Source organism: Schistocerca serialis, chromosome 8 (genome assembly GCF_023864345.2).
Source record: "Schistocerca serialis cubense isolate TAMUIC-IGC-003099 chromosome 8, iqSchSeri2.2, whole genome shotgun sequence".
In the NCBI taxonomy this organism is placed as follows: domain Eukaryota; kingdom Metazoa; phylum Arthropoda; class Insecta; order Orthoptera; family Acrididae; genus Schistocerca; species Schistocerca serialis.
Genome location: NC_064645.1, coordinates 435,985,680 through 436,004,082, shown reverse-complemented (window position 1 = coordinate 436,004,082; position 18,403 = coordinate 435,985,680). Strand labels below are relative to the sequence as shown.

Genomic DNA, 18,403 nt, shown 5'->3' with positions numbered 1-18,403 from the left:
TGCCTCATTGAATGTTCCATGCCTTCCCAGTCTCACGATGTCATCCTCCAGTGGAATTGTGGTTGTTTTTTCCACCGCCTGGCTGATTTATGGCAGCTGTTAAGTATTACACCTGCTTTCTGTATTGCCCTCCAGGAAACCTGGTTCCCTGCAATGCTGACCCTGCCCTCCACGGCTATAAGGGATATTACAGGAACCATAGCGACTATAATCGAGTGTCAGGTGGAGTTTGTGTTTATGTCCTAAACTTAGTCTGTAGTGCAACTGTGCCCCTTCAAACCCCTCTTGAAGCTGTGGCTGTCAGAACAAGAGTGACACAGGAAATAACTGTTTGCAATGTATATCTTCCTCCAGATGGTGCAGTACCCTTGGATGTATTAGCTGCACTGATTGATCAACTCCCTAAACCTTTCCTACTTTTGGGGTGGCACCATGCTTACTGGCCAAGGCAGAGATGTTGAAACTTTACTGTCTCAGTTCGACCTCTGCCTCTTAATAAATACTGGGGCCCCCACACATTTCAGTGTGGCTCATGGTAGTTACTCAGCCATTGATTTATCCATTTGCAGCCCAGGACTTCTCCCATCCATCCACTGGAGAGCACATGATGACATGTGTGTTAGTGACCACTTCCCCATCTTCCTGTCACTGCCGTGGCATCAGGCCCATGGACACTTGCCCAGAAGGGCTTTAAACAAGGCAGACTGGGAAACTTTCGCATCTGTGGTCACCGTTGACTCTCCCCCATATGGTAACATCAATGTCATGGTTGAGCAGGTGACTACAACAATCGTTAATGCGGCGGAAAACACGATCCCTCGCTCTTTCAGGTGCCCCCGGCGAAAGACGCCACTTCGTGATCACCGGAAGTCGCAGAGACAATTAAGGAGCATTGGCGAACTCTACAGCGGCATAAGTGGCGCCCTTCCCTGGAGCACCTCATAGTCTTTAAGCAGCTTCATGCCCGCGTTCACCAGCATATCAAAAGACAGAAGCAGGAGTGTTCGGAGAGATATGTCTCGACCATTGGATGCCGTACATCACTTTGGTGTGTTATCTACCAACGCAAACGCAATTGCCAAGCACTTTGCTAAGCACTATGCTTGGGCTTCAGCATTGGAGCATTGCCCTCCAGCCTTTCACACTCTCAAATGGCGGCTGGAAGGGAAAGTCCTCTTGTTCACTACAGGCTACAGTGAATCCTGTAATGCCACATTTACAGAATGGGAGCTCCTCAGTGCCCTTGCACATTGCCCCGACACAGCTCCTGGGCCAGATTGGATCCACAGTCAGATGATTAAACATCTCTCATCTGATTACAAGCAACATCTCATCATCTTCAACCGGATCTAGTACAACGGCATCTTTCCATCGCAATGCCGGGAGAGCAACATCATTCCAGTGCTCAAACCCGGTAAAAACTCGCTTGATGTGGATAACTATTGGCCCATCATCCTCACCCACGTTCTTTGTAAACTGCTGGAACATATGGTGTGCAGGCGGTTGAGTTGGGTCCTGGAACATGTGGCCTGCTGGCTCCATGTCAGGGCGGCTTCCGCCAGGGTCGCTCTATCACCGATAATCTTGTGTGCCTCGAGTCTGCCATCCGAACAGCCTTTTCCAGACGCCAACACCTTGTTGCCGTCTTTTTTGATTTACGAAAAGTGTATGACACCACCTGGCGACATCATATCCTTGCCGCATTATACGAGTGGGGCCTCCGAGGCCCGCTCCCGATTTTTATCCAAAATTTCCTGTCGCTTCGTACTTTCCGTTTCCAGGTTGGTGCCTCCCATAGTTTGCCTCATATCCAGGAGAATGGGGTCCTGCAGGGCTTCGTATTGAGTATATCTCTATTTTTAGTGGCCATTAATGGTCTAGCAGCAGCTGTAGGCCTGTCTGTCTCACCATCTCTGCATGCAGATGAATTCTGCCTTTCGTACTGCTCCACCAGTATTGGTGTTGCTGAGCGGCGCCTACAGGGAGTCATCAACAAGGCGCAGTCATGGGCTTTAGCCCACAGTTTCCAGTTTTCGGCCGCAAAGTCGTGTGTTATGCACTTCTGTCACTGTTGTACCGCTCATCCAGAACCAGAACTTTACCTTAATGACAATCTATTCACTATAGTGGAAACATACCAATTCTTAGGACTGGTTTTTGACGCCCGATTGACTTGGCTTCCTCACCTCTGTCAGCGTAAGTGGAAGTGCTGGCAGCACCTCAATGCCCTCCGTTGCCTGAGCAACACCAACTGGGGTGCAGATAGCTCTACACTGCTGCACCTCTACAGAGCCCTTGTTCAATTCCGCCTTGACTGCGGGAGTCTCGTTTATGGTTCAGCGGCATCCTCAGTGTTGCGTTTACTTGACCCAGTGCACCACTGTGGTGATCGGCTATCGAGAGGAACTTTTAGGAAGAGTCTGGTGACCAGCATCCTTGTGGAGGCCGGAGTCCCTCCATTGCAGGTTAGGCATGCGCAATTGGTCTCCAGTTACGTTGCACACTTTTGCAGTTCTCCTGCGCATCCAAATTAGCGTCTCCTTTTCCCATCCACAGCAGTTCATCTCCTGCATCAGCTGCGCAGGTCAGGGCTTCCAATTGCAGTTCGTGTGCTTCCAATTACAGTTCGTGTGCGATCCCTTCTCTCCAAACTGGAGTCTTTGCCTTTACCACTTATCTTCAGGTTCATTCACGAACACCTCCATGGTGTACACCTAGGTCGCAGCTTTGCCTGGACATTTCACATGGCCCTAAGGACTTAGTTAAACCTGCGACTCTCCGCTCTCACATCCTCTCGTTTCTCGACATGTCCCGGGGCCATGAAGTGGTTTACACCAATGACTCAGTGGCTGATGGTCACGTTGGCTTTGCCTATGTTCATGGGGGCATATAGAACAGCACTCCTTGCCAGATGGCTGCAGTGTTTTCACTGCAGAGCTGGCGGCCATATCTTGTGCTCATGAGCACATCCGCTCATGCCCAGGCGAGTCATTTGTCCTGTGTACTGACTCCTTGAGCAGCCTACAAGCTATCGACCAGTGCTACCCTCCTCATCCTTTGATGGCGACCATCCAGGAGTCCATCTATGCCCTGGAACAGTCCAATTGTTCAGCGATGTTTGTCTGGACCCCAGATCACGTCGGAATTCCAGGCGACGAACTTGCCGACAGGCTGGACAAACAGGCTACACAGAAACTGCTTATGGAGATCGTCTTCTCTGAAACTGACCTGTGTTCAGTATTACGCTGCAAGGTTTAGCGGCTTTGAGAGACCGAATGGCATAACCTGAGTACACAGAACAAGCTGTGTGGCATTAAGGAAACTATGAATGTGTATAAGACATCTGTGCATCCCTCTCGCAGGGACTCTTTGGTTGTGTGTCAGATCCGCATTGGCCATACGTGGCTGACACATGGTTACCTCCTCCGTCGCAAGGACCCACCTCGGTGTCGCTGTGGCTCACGAATGACGGTCGTCTATCTCTTGCTGGACTGCCCACTTTTACAGCGGGCTTTTAACCTTCCCAGCACCCTACCTTTGTTGTTGGGTGACAATGCCTCAACAGCAGCTTTAGTTTTACGTTTTATTTGTGTGGGTGAATTTTATCATTTGCTCTAAGTTTTAGCACATGTCGTTTGTCCCTGTGTGTCCTCCACCCTAGTGGTTTCAGGGTGGGAGTTTTAATGTGTTGCAGAGTGGTTGGCTTTTCCTTTTTATCTTCATGGTCAGCCATCCATGGTAACCTGCTTTCTTGTTTTAACCCATTCTATCTGTTTCTTGTGCCTTCGTGGTTTTCTTGCCCCTTTTGTCCATTTAAGTGTTTGTTGCCCTTGAGTTCTCATGGTTTTTCCTTTCATTCTGTTTTGTGTTGTCTCATTGTCTTGTTGTCATCCTTGTGGTATTGTTTCCTTCGGAACAAGGGACCGATGACCTTGTAGTTTGATTCCTTCCCCCCTCTTTTAAACCAACCAACCAATCTGCAGTGACCTTTGCAACTGTAGTCATAAATCTCTTCATTGACCATCTATCATGATCACTCGACACACATTTTCGTCAAGCTGTGACATAGCAGATGATGATTTTCCACTTTCCATGTGTGTGGTATAAATCTTTGATACAATGGCTCTTGAAACACCAACATTTTGGCTATGTTGATTACAGAACCACCCACCTTAGGAACACCAACAATTTTACCTTGTCCAAATTCACTTATGTCCAACATAATGCACCACAATTACACTGAACATTGTTCTGACCATGACTGACACTTGCAGCGTGTTGAGGGTGTAGTGCAGGTGCCATTCACAGACAAATACATCAGCGCAACCTGTGGCTTGGCTAGCAATTCCATTTATGTTCAGTGTTTCCATATTTTTGTCCAACTGCTGTATTTAACAGTAAGGTTACTTTTTAAAATTACATAAGGGCTGTTTATTAATTCTCTGCCTCTCTTGAATCCAAGCCAACATATGTAACAAAAAAGGCAAAGGAATTCAATAATCTGTCTCAACTTCAATCTGTATTTTGCTGCAGATCTAGGTTTCAGCTGTTGAATAGCTCTCCTCAATGCATTTAAACTGAGTCACATAGACTCGTCAAGCTTGTGACAAAACATGTTGCTATACGACTTGAACATGTAGATAGTCGGATTAGAATCTGGCTATCTACGCGTGAAAATTGTATAGTAAAGTTTTGTCAGAAGTTTGATGAATCTACATGGCTTGGTTTAAGTGCACTGAGGATGACTATTCACCATCTAATGGGGATGCTGAGTCACAGAGAGGCACAACAAAAAGACTCTGGAAGTTAGATTTTGCCCAACAAGGTCTTTATACCAGCTTTTCAAATTTATACTTGTTTATTCAAGTTCCGAAAGAACAGACATCACATATAATTGAAGTGAGGACAGCCAGTGATCTCTTCAGTGCTAATGCACACCTGGCTCAGTCTCTTACAGGAGTCAGCAAAATGCCACGAATAATGAGCATAATGGCAAGGGGCATTATATTAGTAGCGTGTGGATAAGTTAAGACTTTGGATCTGATGGGAGATGTGCTAGGGCAGTCCACACATCTGTGATGAATGATGTGTCAGGATGGCACAGTGGTCAGCGCATCTCTCTAGTAAGCAGGAGACCCTGGTGGGAATCCTGGTCTCGCATAAATTTTCAACTTGCCCCATTGATATAAGCAGTGCACACTCACAGCCAATGTCTGTAATTCCTTCGTGTCTTAAATAAACAATGTAGTCAAAATTTGATCCCCATCCTGTGCAACACTCTCCTTAATGTGTCAACACACCATAGTAATTCAGTTCTTTACCTGCTTGCTGTGAGGAGCTTTATTGCAGAGTGGACTCTCTTCTCCACTGAGTAGTAATGCCTTACAGTATCTCATATCACATCGCCATTGGAACAATTGCAGTGAAACTTGTATTATGTTGATCTTTGATGCCTTTTACGAGGAATTTAAAGGAGGGTTCACTGGTAGAAATTACCTCCCTTTGAATTTTTGTAGTAGTTCTTCCATGTAAGTAAAGCTGTCATCACCCGTAAGGTTGAGTGGAACAACACTGTCCTTTACTAGGCATTGTGCTATTAGAAGTGGTATGTCATTGCCTTCTTCCAATATGGATTCCAAATCACAGTAAAACTTGGCATTTTTCATATTCAAAAACATTGACAAAAATGAATGAAACACAGAATGACAGATAAAAATCCTGTCTGTCCAGGGATCTAACATGAGACCTATGCATCTGTACTTTGGTATAATACCACTGAGCTAATGTGGTATTCTGTTATTACAGATGTGCCAACATAATTTACAGCATGCTGACTACTTTGACTAGATACACTGACACAAAAAATGCTTTACATCAATTGCTTATTCCATTAGCCTTAACTGTTATTTCCCTTGCAAGCTGAAAAACACAACACTGAATGTGAGGAATTGATGTTTTCCCACTCTTGTAGCACTTATTGTTGTACCTTGTGTTTTACCCCTTTCAACCACACATTTGCAGGATCTATCTGTGATTATCATTATCAGTTTTCTGGAGTAAACATGCCATTAAGTCCTGAGGATTCCGCAACTTCTGTTGCTGTAGTGGAAGATAGTCATAGCATGGATTACATTTCAAAAGTGTTGATTACTACACCTTCCTTGAGTTTTCAGAACCATTAGAAGGTACAGGGAAACTGGAGCCCATGTAAAGAAACCAGTATCAGGCCTGAAAAGAGCAGCACCAGCAAGAGACAACCACTTCTTTCATCTTTTAAGTTCTACACAAACATCACACCATCGCCACTAAACTACAAAACTGCAGAAATCACCGGAGGGCATCGCATAGCTCGACTACATTTTGTAAGGGAATATCACGGTTAAATAGTACGACGATGGGAACAAGTGTTGTTCATTGATAAGTCGTGATTTGCCTGCCATCATTGGACAGTACAGAGAGAGAGTGAAGAAAGCTAGGGGAAAGTAATTCCTCTTGTACATTCTCATCCAGGATGATGGCATGGGTGGGAATCACTATGACTGCAAGGACAGATTTGGTCTTTGTGGAGCAAGGGGGCCTTGAAGCACTTCAGTGTATGGAGTAAATCCTTCTGGAGCATGTTGTGCCTTTTGTGTCATTTATTGATGATGGTTTGACATGAATGCACGGCCACGTATGCCCACCTGTTGTGAGAATTGTGCGAGAGTTTTTGGATGAAGTAAGATTCATGATGTGGCTTAGCCCACTCAAAGTCCTCATTTGAATCCTGTTGAACGAGTGTGGGACCAGCGGGGTAGAAGGTACTCTCGTCATTCAGAGACCCTACAGGACCTAAGGTGGCCCTCAAGAGGAAGGCTTTTGAAGATGCGAAGATAAATCTGTAAATTGAAGTATAAAAATCCAAAAGAGAGTTTCATTACCTTCAGGAGTGTCCTCAAAATTTGCTTGAAATTTCAATCCATACAAGTTACATCCATATCTGTGACTTAATTTGTTTATAATCTTTTTCCATTGTTCCACCTAGATGGGACTGTACCACAATATTTTATCATAAAATAGTAGATTAGTGCCATTAAAGGGACTGGACTTTAAAATAAAAAATTTAAATAAAAAAAAATGTTTAGGAAACTGAAGTGCTGCTGCTTCTTTGCCAATCAGTGTGTGTAAAACTTCTTTCCCTAGCTTTCTGATCACATGATTTTATAATATTTCTTGTTATTTCCTATACTCACCATTACTCATCTGTCCCTTCTTGTGATCTGACGTCCTTGTCACAACATTGTGGAGCCAGATGAAATTATACTGGTGGACACTGATTTACTAATTACTGAACTAAGCACTTTTCTTTGCAAATGAGAAACAACACAGCAATCACACAGATATAAATAACTAGGTAATATTATATATAAAAACAAAGATGAGGTGACTTACCGAACGAAAGCGCTGGCAGGTCGATAGACACACAAACAAACACAAACATACACACAAAATTCAAGCTTTCGCAACAAACTGTTGCCTCATCAGGAAAGAGGGAAGGAGAGGGGAAGACGAAAGGAAGTGGGTTTTAAGTGAGAGGGTAAGGAGTCATTCCAATCCCGGGAGCGGAAAGACTTACCTTAGGGGGAAAAAAGGACAGGTATACACTCGCACACACGCACATATCCATCCACACATACAGACACAAGCAGACATATCCATCCACACATACAGACACAAGCAGACATATGTCTGCTTGTGTCTGTATGTGTGAATGGATATGTGTGTGTGTGCGAGTGTATACCTGTCCTTTTTTCCCCCTAAGGTAAGTCTTTCCGCTCCCGGGATTGGAATGACTCCTTACCCTCTCCCTTAAAACCCACTTCCTTTCGTCTTCCCCTCTCCTTCCCTCTTTCCTGATGAGGCAACAGTTTGTTGCGAAAGCTTGAATTTTGTGTGTATTTTTGTGTTTGTTTGTGTGTCTATCGACCTGCCAGCGCTTTCGTTCGGTAAGTCACCTCATCTTTGTTTTTATATATAATTTTTCCCACGTGGAATGTTTCCTTCTATTATATTAACTAGGTAATATAATGCACAAATGAAATAAAACTGGAGAGCTTACACAGAGAACTACAGAACATGGCACAAAATGCTGAGAATGACGTCTGGTAGTAAGGCAATATTTTTTGTACGCCCAGTACTGCTGACCGTAGGTAGCCATGGGGGTTGGAACAGAGCAGTGGGAAGGACTTTTCCCGTACACCCCCATCCCACCCCGTACTGGCACTCTTCAGCCTGCTATGGGTTCTTTCCATAAAAGAACCATCATCTATAAAATAATCATTAACGAATTCTGTTGAACCACGTCCCACTCTCAAAAGCATTTGACAATTTCATAATACATATAGTGATAATAGATGTCAAGTAAAGTACATATATTTAAATTTTCCACCAAATTGTTTGATTTATTTATCAAATTACAAAACTTGCAGATAGATGTATTTCTAAATGTTTTACATGTGTTCAATATGTAATATTTGGTCATTAATGATCAGTTTTAATGTGAATAATTTGACAGATCATCATCTTACGACAAACTATGGCTCCTTACCTGTTACCGGAGTTGTTGGCAAGGTATGATGTGGAGCCAGGCCCTATACCGGCAGAGCTGTTGGTTGACCAGGCAGTGGTTGCTGAGAAGCTCAGGAATGCAGGCATGGATGCTACACGGCTCCAGTCAGCCGCTCCTTTTGCAGGTATGCAACTGTGACCAACTAAACTAGAGTATAGAGAACGTCTTTGGATTGGACTGGCTGCCAATGTACATCAGAGAACGACATTGTTCAGCTTTGAGTCTTTGCCATTTTAAGTAGTATCATTGCTCATCATGAACTGGATAAAAATCAGAGCAATAAGTCTTAACATGAGAAGGAGTTAATTATTCCTGTGCATTATTACAAGCAAGAAGTCAGTTATAAAAAAAATGTAAGTGGTGACTGCCTTATTCACACTTTCACTTATGGCATGGAGGAATGTAAACTACAATTAATGATTGTATTGGTGAGAAATCTTCATCATTCTCCTCTATGCAGTTCAGAACTGGAATGTTAATAACTGTTTATTCATCAACAGATTTCAATCAAAAGTTAACTATTCAAGTATACTGGTGCTTACAGGGGTAGATTGACATGCTGTGTGCAGTGCTCTTTTGTATAAAAATAGTGTTACACTACTCTTTTATGACCCATTGTTGTCGTTGATACCAAGTGCTTATAATTAAAGTGCAGCTACTCACAGAGCTCCAGTGTGGGCTGCAATTTTCATATGGTAGCGAAACTTGGTAGATATTCTAATGCATTAATGCGAGACTGATTTTCACTGGAAAATAATTGGTTCCAATTTTGGCCACCAGGTGCAAATCTGGCACTGTAAGTGCAACAGCAAAGTTATATAGAAATGTTTCCATAGGTAATGGATTAGGAACTGAACGTGAGCAGAAAATGTCAAGCTAGTGAGAAAGACGTAATGTTGTTTTTATTATTAACTGGTGCGTACACAATTTCATTTGTTTAGTGTGAGCACTCGAGGTGGCGACAAGGTGCTGTACAGTGCCAGATTTTCACCTGATGGCCAAAATTGGAACTAATTTTTTTTAAGCATAAATCAGTCCCACATTAACACATTAGGATGTCTATCAGGTTTCACTGCCATGCAATAATTACAGCCCATGCTGGACCTCCGTGTTAACTGCACTTTAATTATAACAACCCAGTAAAATGCACACACATCAAGAGCGTTGTGATAATACTGAATTTGGACTACATTGTTAATTTCTTTGAGTTGTCTATATGCAAATATTGTCAGCATTCCTTAGGGTGAAAGGAATGTTGGGCTTATGGAAGGATACAGATCTGGAGAATCAGATTATCTAATGGGATGCTTTATATTTTAAAGCAAGAAGTGTTTTATTGTTAGTTTATGGTTTCTTACTTTTTGACCAACCCTTACTCTGTGTTTTTGCAATAATGATTGACTTTATACCTTGTGTTATTTAAGAATTACTCTTTTAACAACCCTTTTTAAGTATGCTGACTCTCATTGTCTCATCAATCTATTTTTTTGAGGGAAATCTCTGTTAGACAATTATTATTTGAGTACGTTGTTACTTTTTTTTTAAGTGTACACTTGGCTTTTGGTCCACAGTGATGAACAGTATTGGAAGACTTGTCAGTAAAATGGCAATAGAATAGTTTTAGTCCAGAGGAACAATAAGATCCATAAGTATCACATCTCCCCATGAACAATGGAGCATGTTACCATGGGGTGGCTTCTGCACCTCAGTAATACAGCCAGCCATACCATAGGTGTAATCACATTGAAGATCAAGAGAACAGACAGACATATGGTTCCTGAAGATTGGTGGCAGTCTTTTCAGTCAAGGGCACATAGACGCTCTTATTTTCAGTAGATGCAGGGACCAGGGACGACAGTCTGGATATTTGACTTATATGGCATTGTAACATTAGCTAAAATGGCCCCATTGTCTTGGTACTGTGACAGCTGAAAGCAAGAGGAAACTACAGCCATTAAATTTCCTGAGGGCCAGCAGCTCTGTTCAATGATGGCATCCTTCTGAGGAAAATATTTTTGCAGTAAAATAGTCCTTCCTTCAGATCTCTGGGCAGGAACTGCTTACAAGGGAACCTCCCCATCGCACCCCCCTCAGATTTAGTTATAAGTTGCCACAGTGGATAGACCCTGAAAAACTGAACACAGATCAATCGAGAAAACAGGAAGAAGTTGTGTGGAACTATGAAAAAATAAGCAAAATATACAAACTGATTAGTTCATGTGTAAGATATGCTCCATCAAGGAGAGACAGAACTCAGGAGCGCCGTGGTCCCGTGGTTAGCGTGAGCAGCTATGGAACGGGAGGTCCTTGGTTCGAGGCTTACTTCGAGCGAAAATTTTAATTTTTTATTTTCAGACAATTATCAAAGTTCAGGCACTCATACATAAATCAACTTCGCTCTCCAAAATTCTAGGGCATGTTCAGATTTGCTTGGACATATGCAGGATTTGGCGGTCTACACACGGAAAAATTTGAAAAAGTTAAAAAGATATGTTTTGACAGCGCGCAGGGAAAAGTGTGCGACTGTGAGACTTTTGGATTCATTTGTTGCAGTTTGTGACAAACTCTGATGTTTTCATCACTTTTTGGAAGTGATTATCACCTCCACAAGAAACCCTAAATCGGGCAACGTAGATGAATCTTTTTACCCATTCGCCAAGTGTACAAGTTGGGTGGGTCGACAACATATTCCTGTCATGTGATGCAGATGCCGTCACCAGTGTCGTATAGAATATATCAGACGTGTTTTCCTGTGGAGGAATCGGTTGACCTATGACCTTGCGATCAAATGTTTTCGGTTCCCATTGGAGAGGCGCGTCCTTTCGTCTACTAATCGCACGGTTTTGCGATGCGGTCGCAAAACACATACACTAAACTTATTACAGTGAACAGAGACGTCAATGAACGAACGGACAGATCACAACTTTGCAAAGAAAAATTTTTCGCTCGAGGGGAGACTTGAACCAAGGACCTCTCGTTCCGTAGCTGCTCATGCTAACCACGGGACCACGGTGTTCCTCAATCGTGTCTCTCCTTGATGGAGTATATCTTGCACATGGACTAATCAGTTTGTATATTTTGCTTATTTTTTTTATAGTTCCACACAACTTCTTCCTGTTTTCTCGATTGATCTGTGTTCAGTTTTTCAAGGCCTATCCACTGTGCCAACTTATAGGTAATCTGAGGGGGGTGCGATGGGGAGGTTCCCTTGTTAGAAGGATGTTGGCATCAGAAAAAATAAACCAGGTGTTCTAGAAATAGCAGCTTGGGTATTAGATCCCGTAGTCAGGTAAGTAGATTAGAGAACTTGAAAAGAGAAATGGATAGGTTGAAGTTAGATAAAGGGAGCTCTAGTGAAGGGCAGTGGTAGGAAGAACAGGATTTCTGTTCAGATGAGTGCTTGATAATCAACACAGAGTCCAATAGGCATAATATGGGAACAGGTCAGATAATTAATAAGAAAATGGGGATGCGGGAGAATTAATATGAATGGCCTCGTGATAGACATAAAGCCAAGACCCACCACAGTAGTGCAAGTATGTATGCATAACAGCCATGTAGGTGATGAAGAGGTTTAAAAAATGAATGGGATAAAATAAATTATTCAGTATTTTAAGGAAAATGGAAATTTAAATGTAAAGGGGGACTGGAATTTGATAGGAAGAGAAATAAGGGAGGAAAAACATAATGGAAGAACTTAGACAGGGGGGGGGGGGGGGGGGATGAGCAATCAAAGGGGAAGCCACATGGTAGAATGTTACACAGGCACGATTTAACACTTGCTTTAACAATCATACAAGAAAACTTGGAGACACTAGAAAATTTCAAATAGAGTATTTAGTAAGTAATATATAGATTACTTAATGCTAAGACAGAAATTTCAAAATCAGATTTGGAAACTGGTTGTGTGATAATAAAAGAACTTTACAACTGAAGCGATATTTTCAACCTCTGGTATAATGCTCAGTTGCAGATGTTCCTCCAACAGGATTGTTTTAGCATAACTTTTTGGTTATGAGTTGCAGATTAAAACTGAAGAAATCCCAAAAAGGTAAGCAAATTAAGATGAGACCTGAATAAATTGTAAGAACTAGTGATCATTGAGAATTTCAAAGGGAGCACCAGGCAGTAATTGAAAAGAAACAGAATGGAAGATGAATGGGTAGCTTTGAGAGATTAAATAGGGAAAGGAGCAGAGGATCAAATAGGCAAAAAGACAAGTCCAATGAAAAGTAAGAGGAAGGACGTGAAGATTAGATGGAAGTTGTGGTACTGTGAGAAGAATTTGACAGAGCACTGAAAGACAAGTCAAGGAGAGGCACGTGGAGTAGACGGCATTCCCTAAGAAGTATGGACACCCTGTAATAATACTATTCCACCTAGTATGCAAGGTATGTGAGACAGGCAAAATACCCTGACTTCAAGAAGAATGTAATAATTTCAATTCCAAAGAAGGCAAGTATTGACAGTTGTGACTATTACTGAACAATAGTAGGTCATGGCTGAAACGTACTCTAAACATTTACAGAAGGTCAGAAGGACCACAGATTGGAAAAGAGGTATTATTGTGAAAATACCCGAAAAAGGAGATTTTACTAACTGCAACAACTGGTGGGGTATTACCCTACTGTCAGTACCGAGTAAGGTACTTTCGAGGATCATTTTTAACTGCATTAAGGATTCTGTGGAAGCACAACCGAGGAGAGAGCAGGCAGGTTTTAGAAAACACCATAGCTGTGTGTACCTTATCAATACTCTCAGAATTATTTTGGAACAAAGTGTGGAGTGGCAACACACCCTGTACCTAACCTTCATTAATTTTGAAAAGGCTTTCGACTCTGTCAAAGAGTCATGTGGGATACACTTGCAAAATATGGCATTCCAACGGAGATTATTAACATCATCGAGGAAATGTATGGAAACTATGAATGAATGCCAAGTACTACATAATGGAGAAGTAACAGAGCCTTTCCAAGTTAATTCGGGAGTACGACAAAGGTGTATTCTTTTGCCAACACTATTTCTTTTGGTGTTGGACCATGTGATGAAGAGAGTTATGGGGGGGACAGAAGAGAGGTGTGCAATGGCAGATGCGTAATAGGCTCGAAGATTTAGATTTCACAGATGACGTCTGCCTAATGACACAACGATATCGAGGCATTGAAGAGAAACTGGACAGGTTACAGAGAGAGGCAGAAGTTGCAGACCTCAAGATAAATGTTCGCAAAACTAAAGAAATGTGGATAAGTTTGACCATCACGAATAGGCTGGCCATTAATGGAGAGGACATAGAGCAGGTCCAATCTTTCCTCTATCTCGGAAGTATAGTCACGACTACAGGAGGCACTGAGGAGGACATCCGTAGTTGCATCCACAAAGCAGATGGTGCATTTGTACAACTGTACCCTGTTTGGAGAAATAGGAACATATCAAAGAAGACCAAACTCTGGCTTTTCATTAGCAATGTGAAGGCTGTTCTTTTGTATGGTTGCGAAACTTGGAAGGTGACTAACCACATTAAAAACCAGCTCCAAGTTTTTATCAACTGTTGTCTCCAGCGTATTTTAAATGTGAGATGGCCAGATATAATGACAAATGAAGTTTTTTAGAGGGAGACAAATCAGCAACCAATCTATATACAATTCAAGGAAAGAAAATGGAACTGGATTGGGCATACATTGAGGAAACTAGATGGAGCTGTTGAAAGAGAGGTTCTAGACTGGAACCCTCAAGGAGTTAGAAAACAGACCCAGAAAAGGACGATCGAGAGAGAAGCTGCAGAGGATGGGGACACCTGGAGTGAAGTGAAGAGACTTGCTAGAAATCGTACCAAGTGAAAGGATGTCATCACGGCCTTATGTTCCAGAGGGAATGACAGGAACTAAGTCAAGTTAAGTCAAGAAGAACTGGTAGAAGCTGACCTTGGGGATGATCAGTTTGGATTCCACATTAATACATTGATGGAAAAAAAATTGACACCAAGGAGGAGTTGTGCAACATCAACAGAAGTTGGTAGGCATCTTTCTACAACTGAAAGACGATGTTTATTAAAATTTTGTGCCGCTCTCTTAAGAGTGGTGCTAGTAGTGCCACTGTGAAGATGAAAATCAGATTTGCTTTAAATACATGCTGTAACGGTCATAAGCATTAGTTACCTGTGAGACTGGACATATGAATTGATGTTACTCAAGAATGCCTGTAAGGCGACAAAGATGCCATTGTCAACTGTGCACAATTGCCGGCACCAGTGGTTACGAAAATATGTAATTGCAAGAAGACCAGGCTCTGGATGATCACATGGCACTACCAAAAGAGAAGACCATCATGTTCAATGTATAGCTGTGGTGCATCCTACTGTGTTTGCAGCAGCAGTTGACACCACAGTGACACATCAAACTTTTACATTTTGGTTACTTCAAGGACAGCTTCATGCTAGATGCCCTGAGGTGTGCATTCCACAGACATATTGGACCTACACCTGGAGTTATGATATTGGGAGAAAACTTTTGACAATGTTGATTTGAATGCACTCTCTGAAATCTGAAGACAGCAGGGATAAAACACGGGAAGCAAAATATCATCTATAGCTTATACAGAAACCTGACTGCAGTAATAAATCAAGACATGAAAGGAAAGTAGTAGTTGAGAAGGGAGCTGGAGAGGCTTTCAGCCTGTCCCTGATGTATATGGAGCTAGCAGTAAAGGAAACCAAAGAGAAATTTGGAAAGTGAATTAAACTTCAGTATTTGATATAAGAACTAATTAAACAGAAAGGATAGTATCTTGTAAGATGTTTTAAGATGAAAATCAACAAAAGTAAAACAAGAGTAATGCAATGTATTCAAATTATATCAGTGCTGAGAGAATTGAAAAAAAATATTAGGAAATCTTTTCTTAACGTATTTGTCTAGAGTTGAGACTTGTACTGAAGTGAAATTTGGACAATAAATGGTACATATCAGAAGAGAACAGGAGCTTTTGAAAGGTGGCACTAATGATACAGGAGAATGCTGAACGTTGATGTGTAAGGTCAGATAACTTATGAGGAAGTGCCGAATAGAAATGCGGAGTAAAGAAACTTATACCACAACTTTGCTTGACTGGATCAGTTGATATGGGATAAAAATTGTAGAGGGAGGCCAAGGCTTGACTGTAGGGAACTGGTTCGAACAGATCAAGGTTGCACCAGTTACAAAGAGATGAAGATACTTGCACATGGTAGAGTAGCATGTACAGGTACATCAAACTGGACTTTGACTCAAAACCACAATAGATGCCACTTACAAGTAAGGTCATGGAGGCTACAAGATTAGAGTAAAGCAGTGAAAGTTTTTGTTTTGTGAAGACTCATCAGCTGATGCATGTATTTGGTATAGTCTTACCTCTTAGATCGACATAAATATTTTTCTTAAGGTTGTTTTAGTTAAACCGGCAAAATGTACTGTAAACAAGTATACAAAAAAGGGGTTATTTGCTCTGTTATAAGAAATGAAGTTGACGATGAAATGGAGAGGAAAATACTCCTCTGAACTAATGACAACCAGTAGAGCTGTTAGAGATCCCAGTTCCATACATGAATCCTTCAAGGACTTCTCCAGAAATTGTAGTACAATTGGTGACTTAAAACCACTAAATAGAAATCTGGAAATTTCATTATGACAGACAGAAATAATAGAGGCCATAAGTTTTCCCCTGTTTAGAGCTCTGAACTTACAAATATCATAAAGGTCCAAAAAAATGTAAACTCTGTGGATTAGGATGAGGTTCCCACCTGAATAATAAAAATGTCTGTCATTGTATTGCACATCCACTGTCTTATAACAGTTGATCAGTCTTTTGTTGAGGGACGTTTTCCAGATCAATTAAAATATGCTGAAGTTCAACCAAAAAGGGCAAACAAGATTAAACTGGCAGCTATAGACGCATTTCATTGTTACCAATTTCCTCAAAAATTTTTGAAAGGACTGCACATGATCAAACAGAAAATTGTAGTTGATTATACAGTTTAATTTGCACAACTGATATGGTTTTAGGAAAGGCTGCAGTGCAACTTGTGCAATAAATGAAGTGGTCACAAATGCCAGAGATGTCTGCAAATAGAATGTGTGTGCATCTGGTATTTTTTGTGACCTCACTAAAGCTTTTGATACTGTAAATCATGACTCTATTCTCCCCAAGCTAATAATCTACAGTTTTCAAGAAAAATCTCTTAGATGAAAGTTAATTTAGGCCTATATGGCAAACAAGTAACAAAGATAACATGTTCCTAATAGTGGCAAGAAATTCCTCTGGCTGGAAACACAATTAGGTGTTCCACAAGATTAGTATTAGGTTCAATATATTAGAGCCTGTACTATTTTTGTATTATATCAATGAAATACAACTCCAAGTTTGGTCTGATATTGTGCTCTATGCAGATGATTCAAAAATGACAATCTGCTGTAGAAGATGAGAAGAGTTAATCTGTCATTTTGAACAGACACTTGGAGAAGTAGAGACATGGGTCAGAAAAAATAATTTTAAATTAAATTTTGCTATAACAGAAACTATTCCTTTCACCACAAAACAAACAGCATAATGTATAACTGAAAAACACTATACAGACAAAAACAAACTTGACATTGCAAACTATCAAATTCCTTGGTGCAATAGTAAATAAAATTACATTGTGGAGTATTCATATTGAGAGCATGCTGAGTCAGCTGAAAGGTCTCATTGGTAGAAATGCCTCGTATAGAATCACCAATTTAATAGTAAAAAAAAAAACTATGTTATGTATATTTTGGTCTGAGAAAACTAATCAGCCCAAAGCTTTTAGACTACTGAAATAGATCATCTTAGCCACAATGGGAGCTAAAAGGAGGCAACACTACAAGAAAACTAGACATAGAACAAGTTAATTATCACCTAGCCACAGATTAAAAACTCCATATTGTATGAACATAAAATTTATAAATAAAATCTGAAAAGGAAAGTGTGACCCACATCTAAAAAATACTGAAGGAAACTTGGAAAAATACCTGATAAGAAATTGTATAATGTGTAGAAGATTTCTAGAATGACACCCTTGTAAAATAATATCTCACTCAGGAAGTAACACCATATGTGTTGTAAACTTAGAATAATTTCGTTACTCTGTATAATGTTAGAATCGACAAGTTACCTATGCCACAGTTTTTGACCATCTGAGGCATGTTATGTGGTGATAAGGATTTTATTTTATTTGATTTGACTGTTTCATATAATAGATATTTCTCTTTTATCAATGCGGAGTTTGTGTATCTTCGTCCCCAGGACAACATAGACACTCTTGGGCTGATGCATCGGCTCCTGTCCGTCCAAGTGGCAGTGGCAGTGTAGCTGATCTTGGATCTTTCCAGGTGGATGTTGATAGTGCTCAGTCATCACCTGGAATTGAAAGGGTATGTTCCATAATAAATAGTACTTTTCTTGTTATATTCTGAATGTCAAAGTGGTGTTACCCTTCGGTGAATAATAGTTTTATGCACAGTGATAAAAGTGCAAAATACTATCAGAATGTTATATAATTTGAGCAGCATGAATCACCAATCTTTCGCCGTGGATTGGAAATGTTAAGTGTGAATGTCACTAAAGAGATTTAAGCTTTTTTAAGTAGGTCCTTTTTCTTCAGGATGTGAAAGCATAGCTAGGATTTTTTGTGTGTGTGTGTGTGTGTGTGTGTGTGTGTGTGTGTGTGTGTGTGTGTGTGTGTGTGCGCGCGCACGCTCGCTGTGATTAAAATTAAGTTAAAACAACAGCATAAATGTGTGGTCT

General features: G+C 41.1%; 1 protein-coding gene across 2 annotated transcripts in view; it reads left to right on the top strand.

The window, feature by feature from the left end:
- The window catches only part of LOC126416493 (protein EFR3 homolog cmp44E), an 85,147-nt gene that overhangs the window by 49,134 nt on the left and 17,610 nt on the right, over window positions 1-18,403 (top strand). For both annotated transcript variants that reach the window (XM_050084233.1, XM_050084234.1), the window contains exons 14-15: window positions 8,555-8,732; window positions 17,903-18,030. In XM_050084233.1, the coding sequence (XP_049940190.1) occupies window positions 8,555-8,732; window positions 17,903-18,030 (306 nt within the window). The remainder of the gene's footprint in view (window positions 1-8,554; window positions 8,733-17,902; window positions 18,031-18,403) is intronic.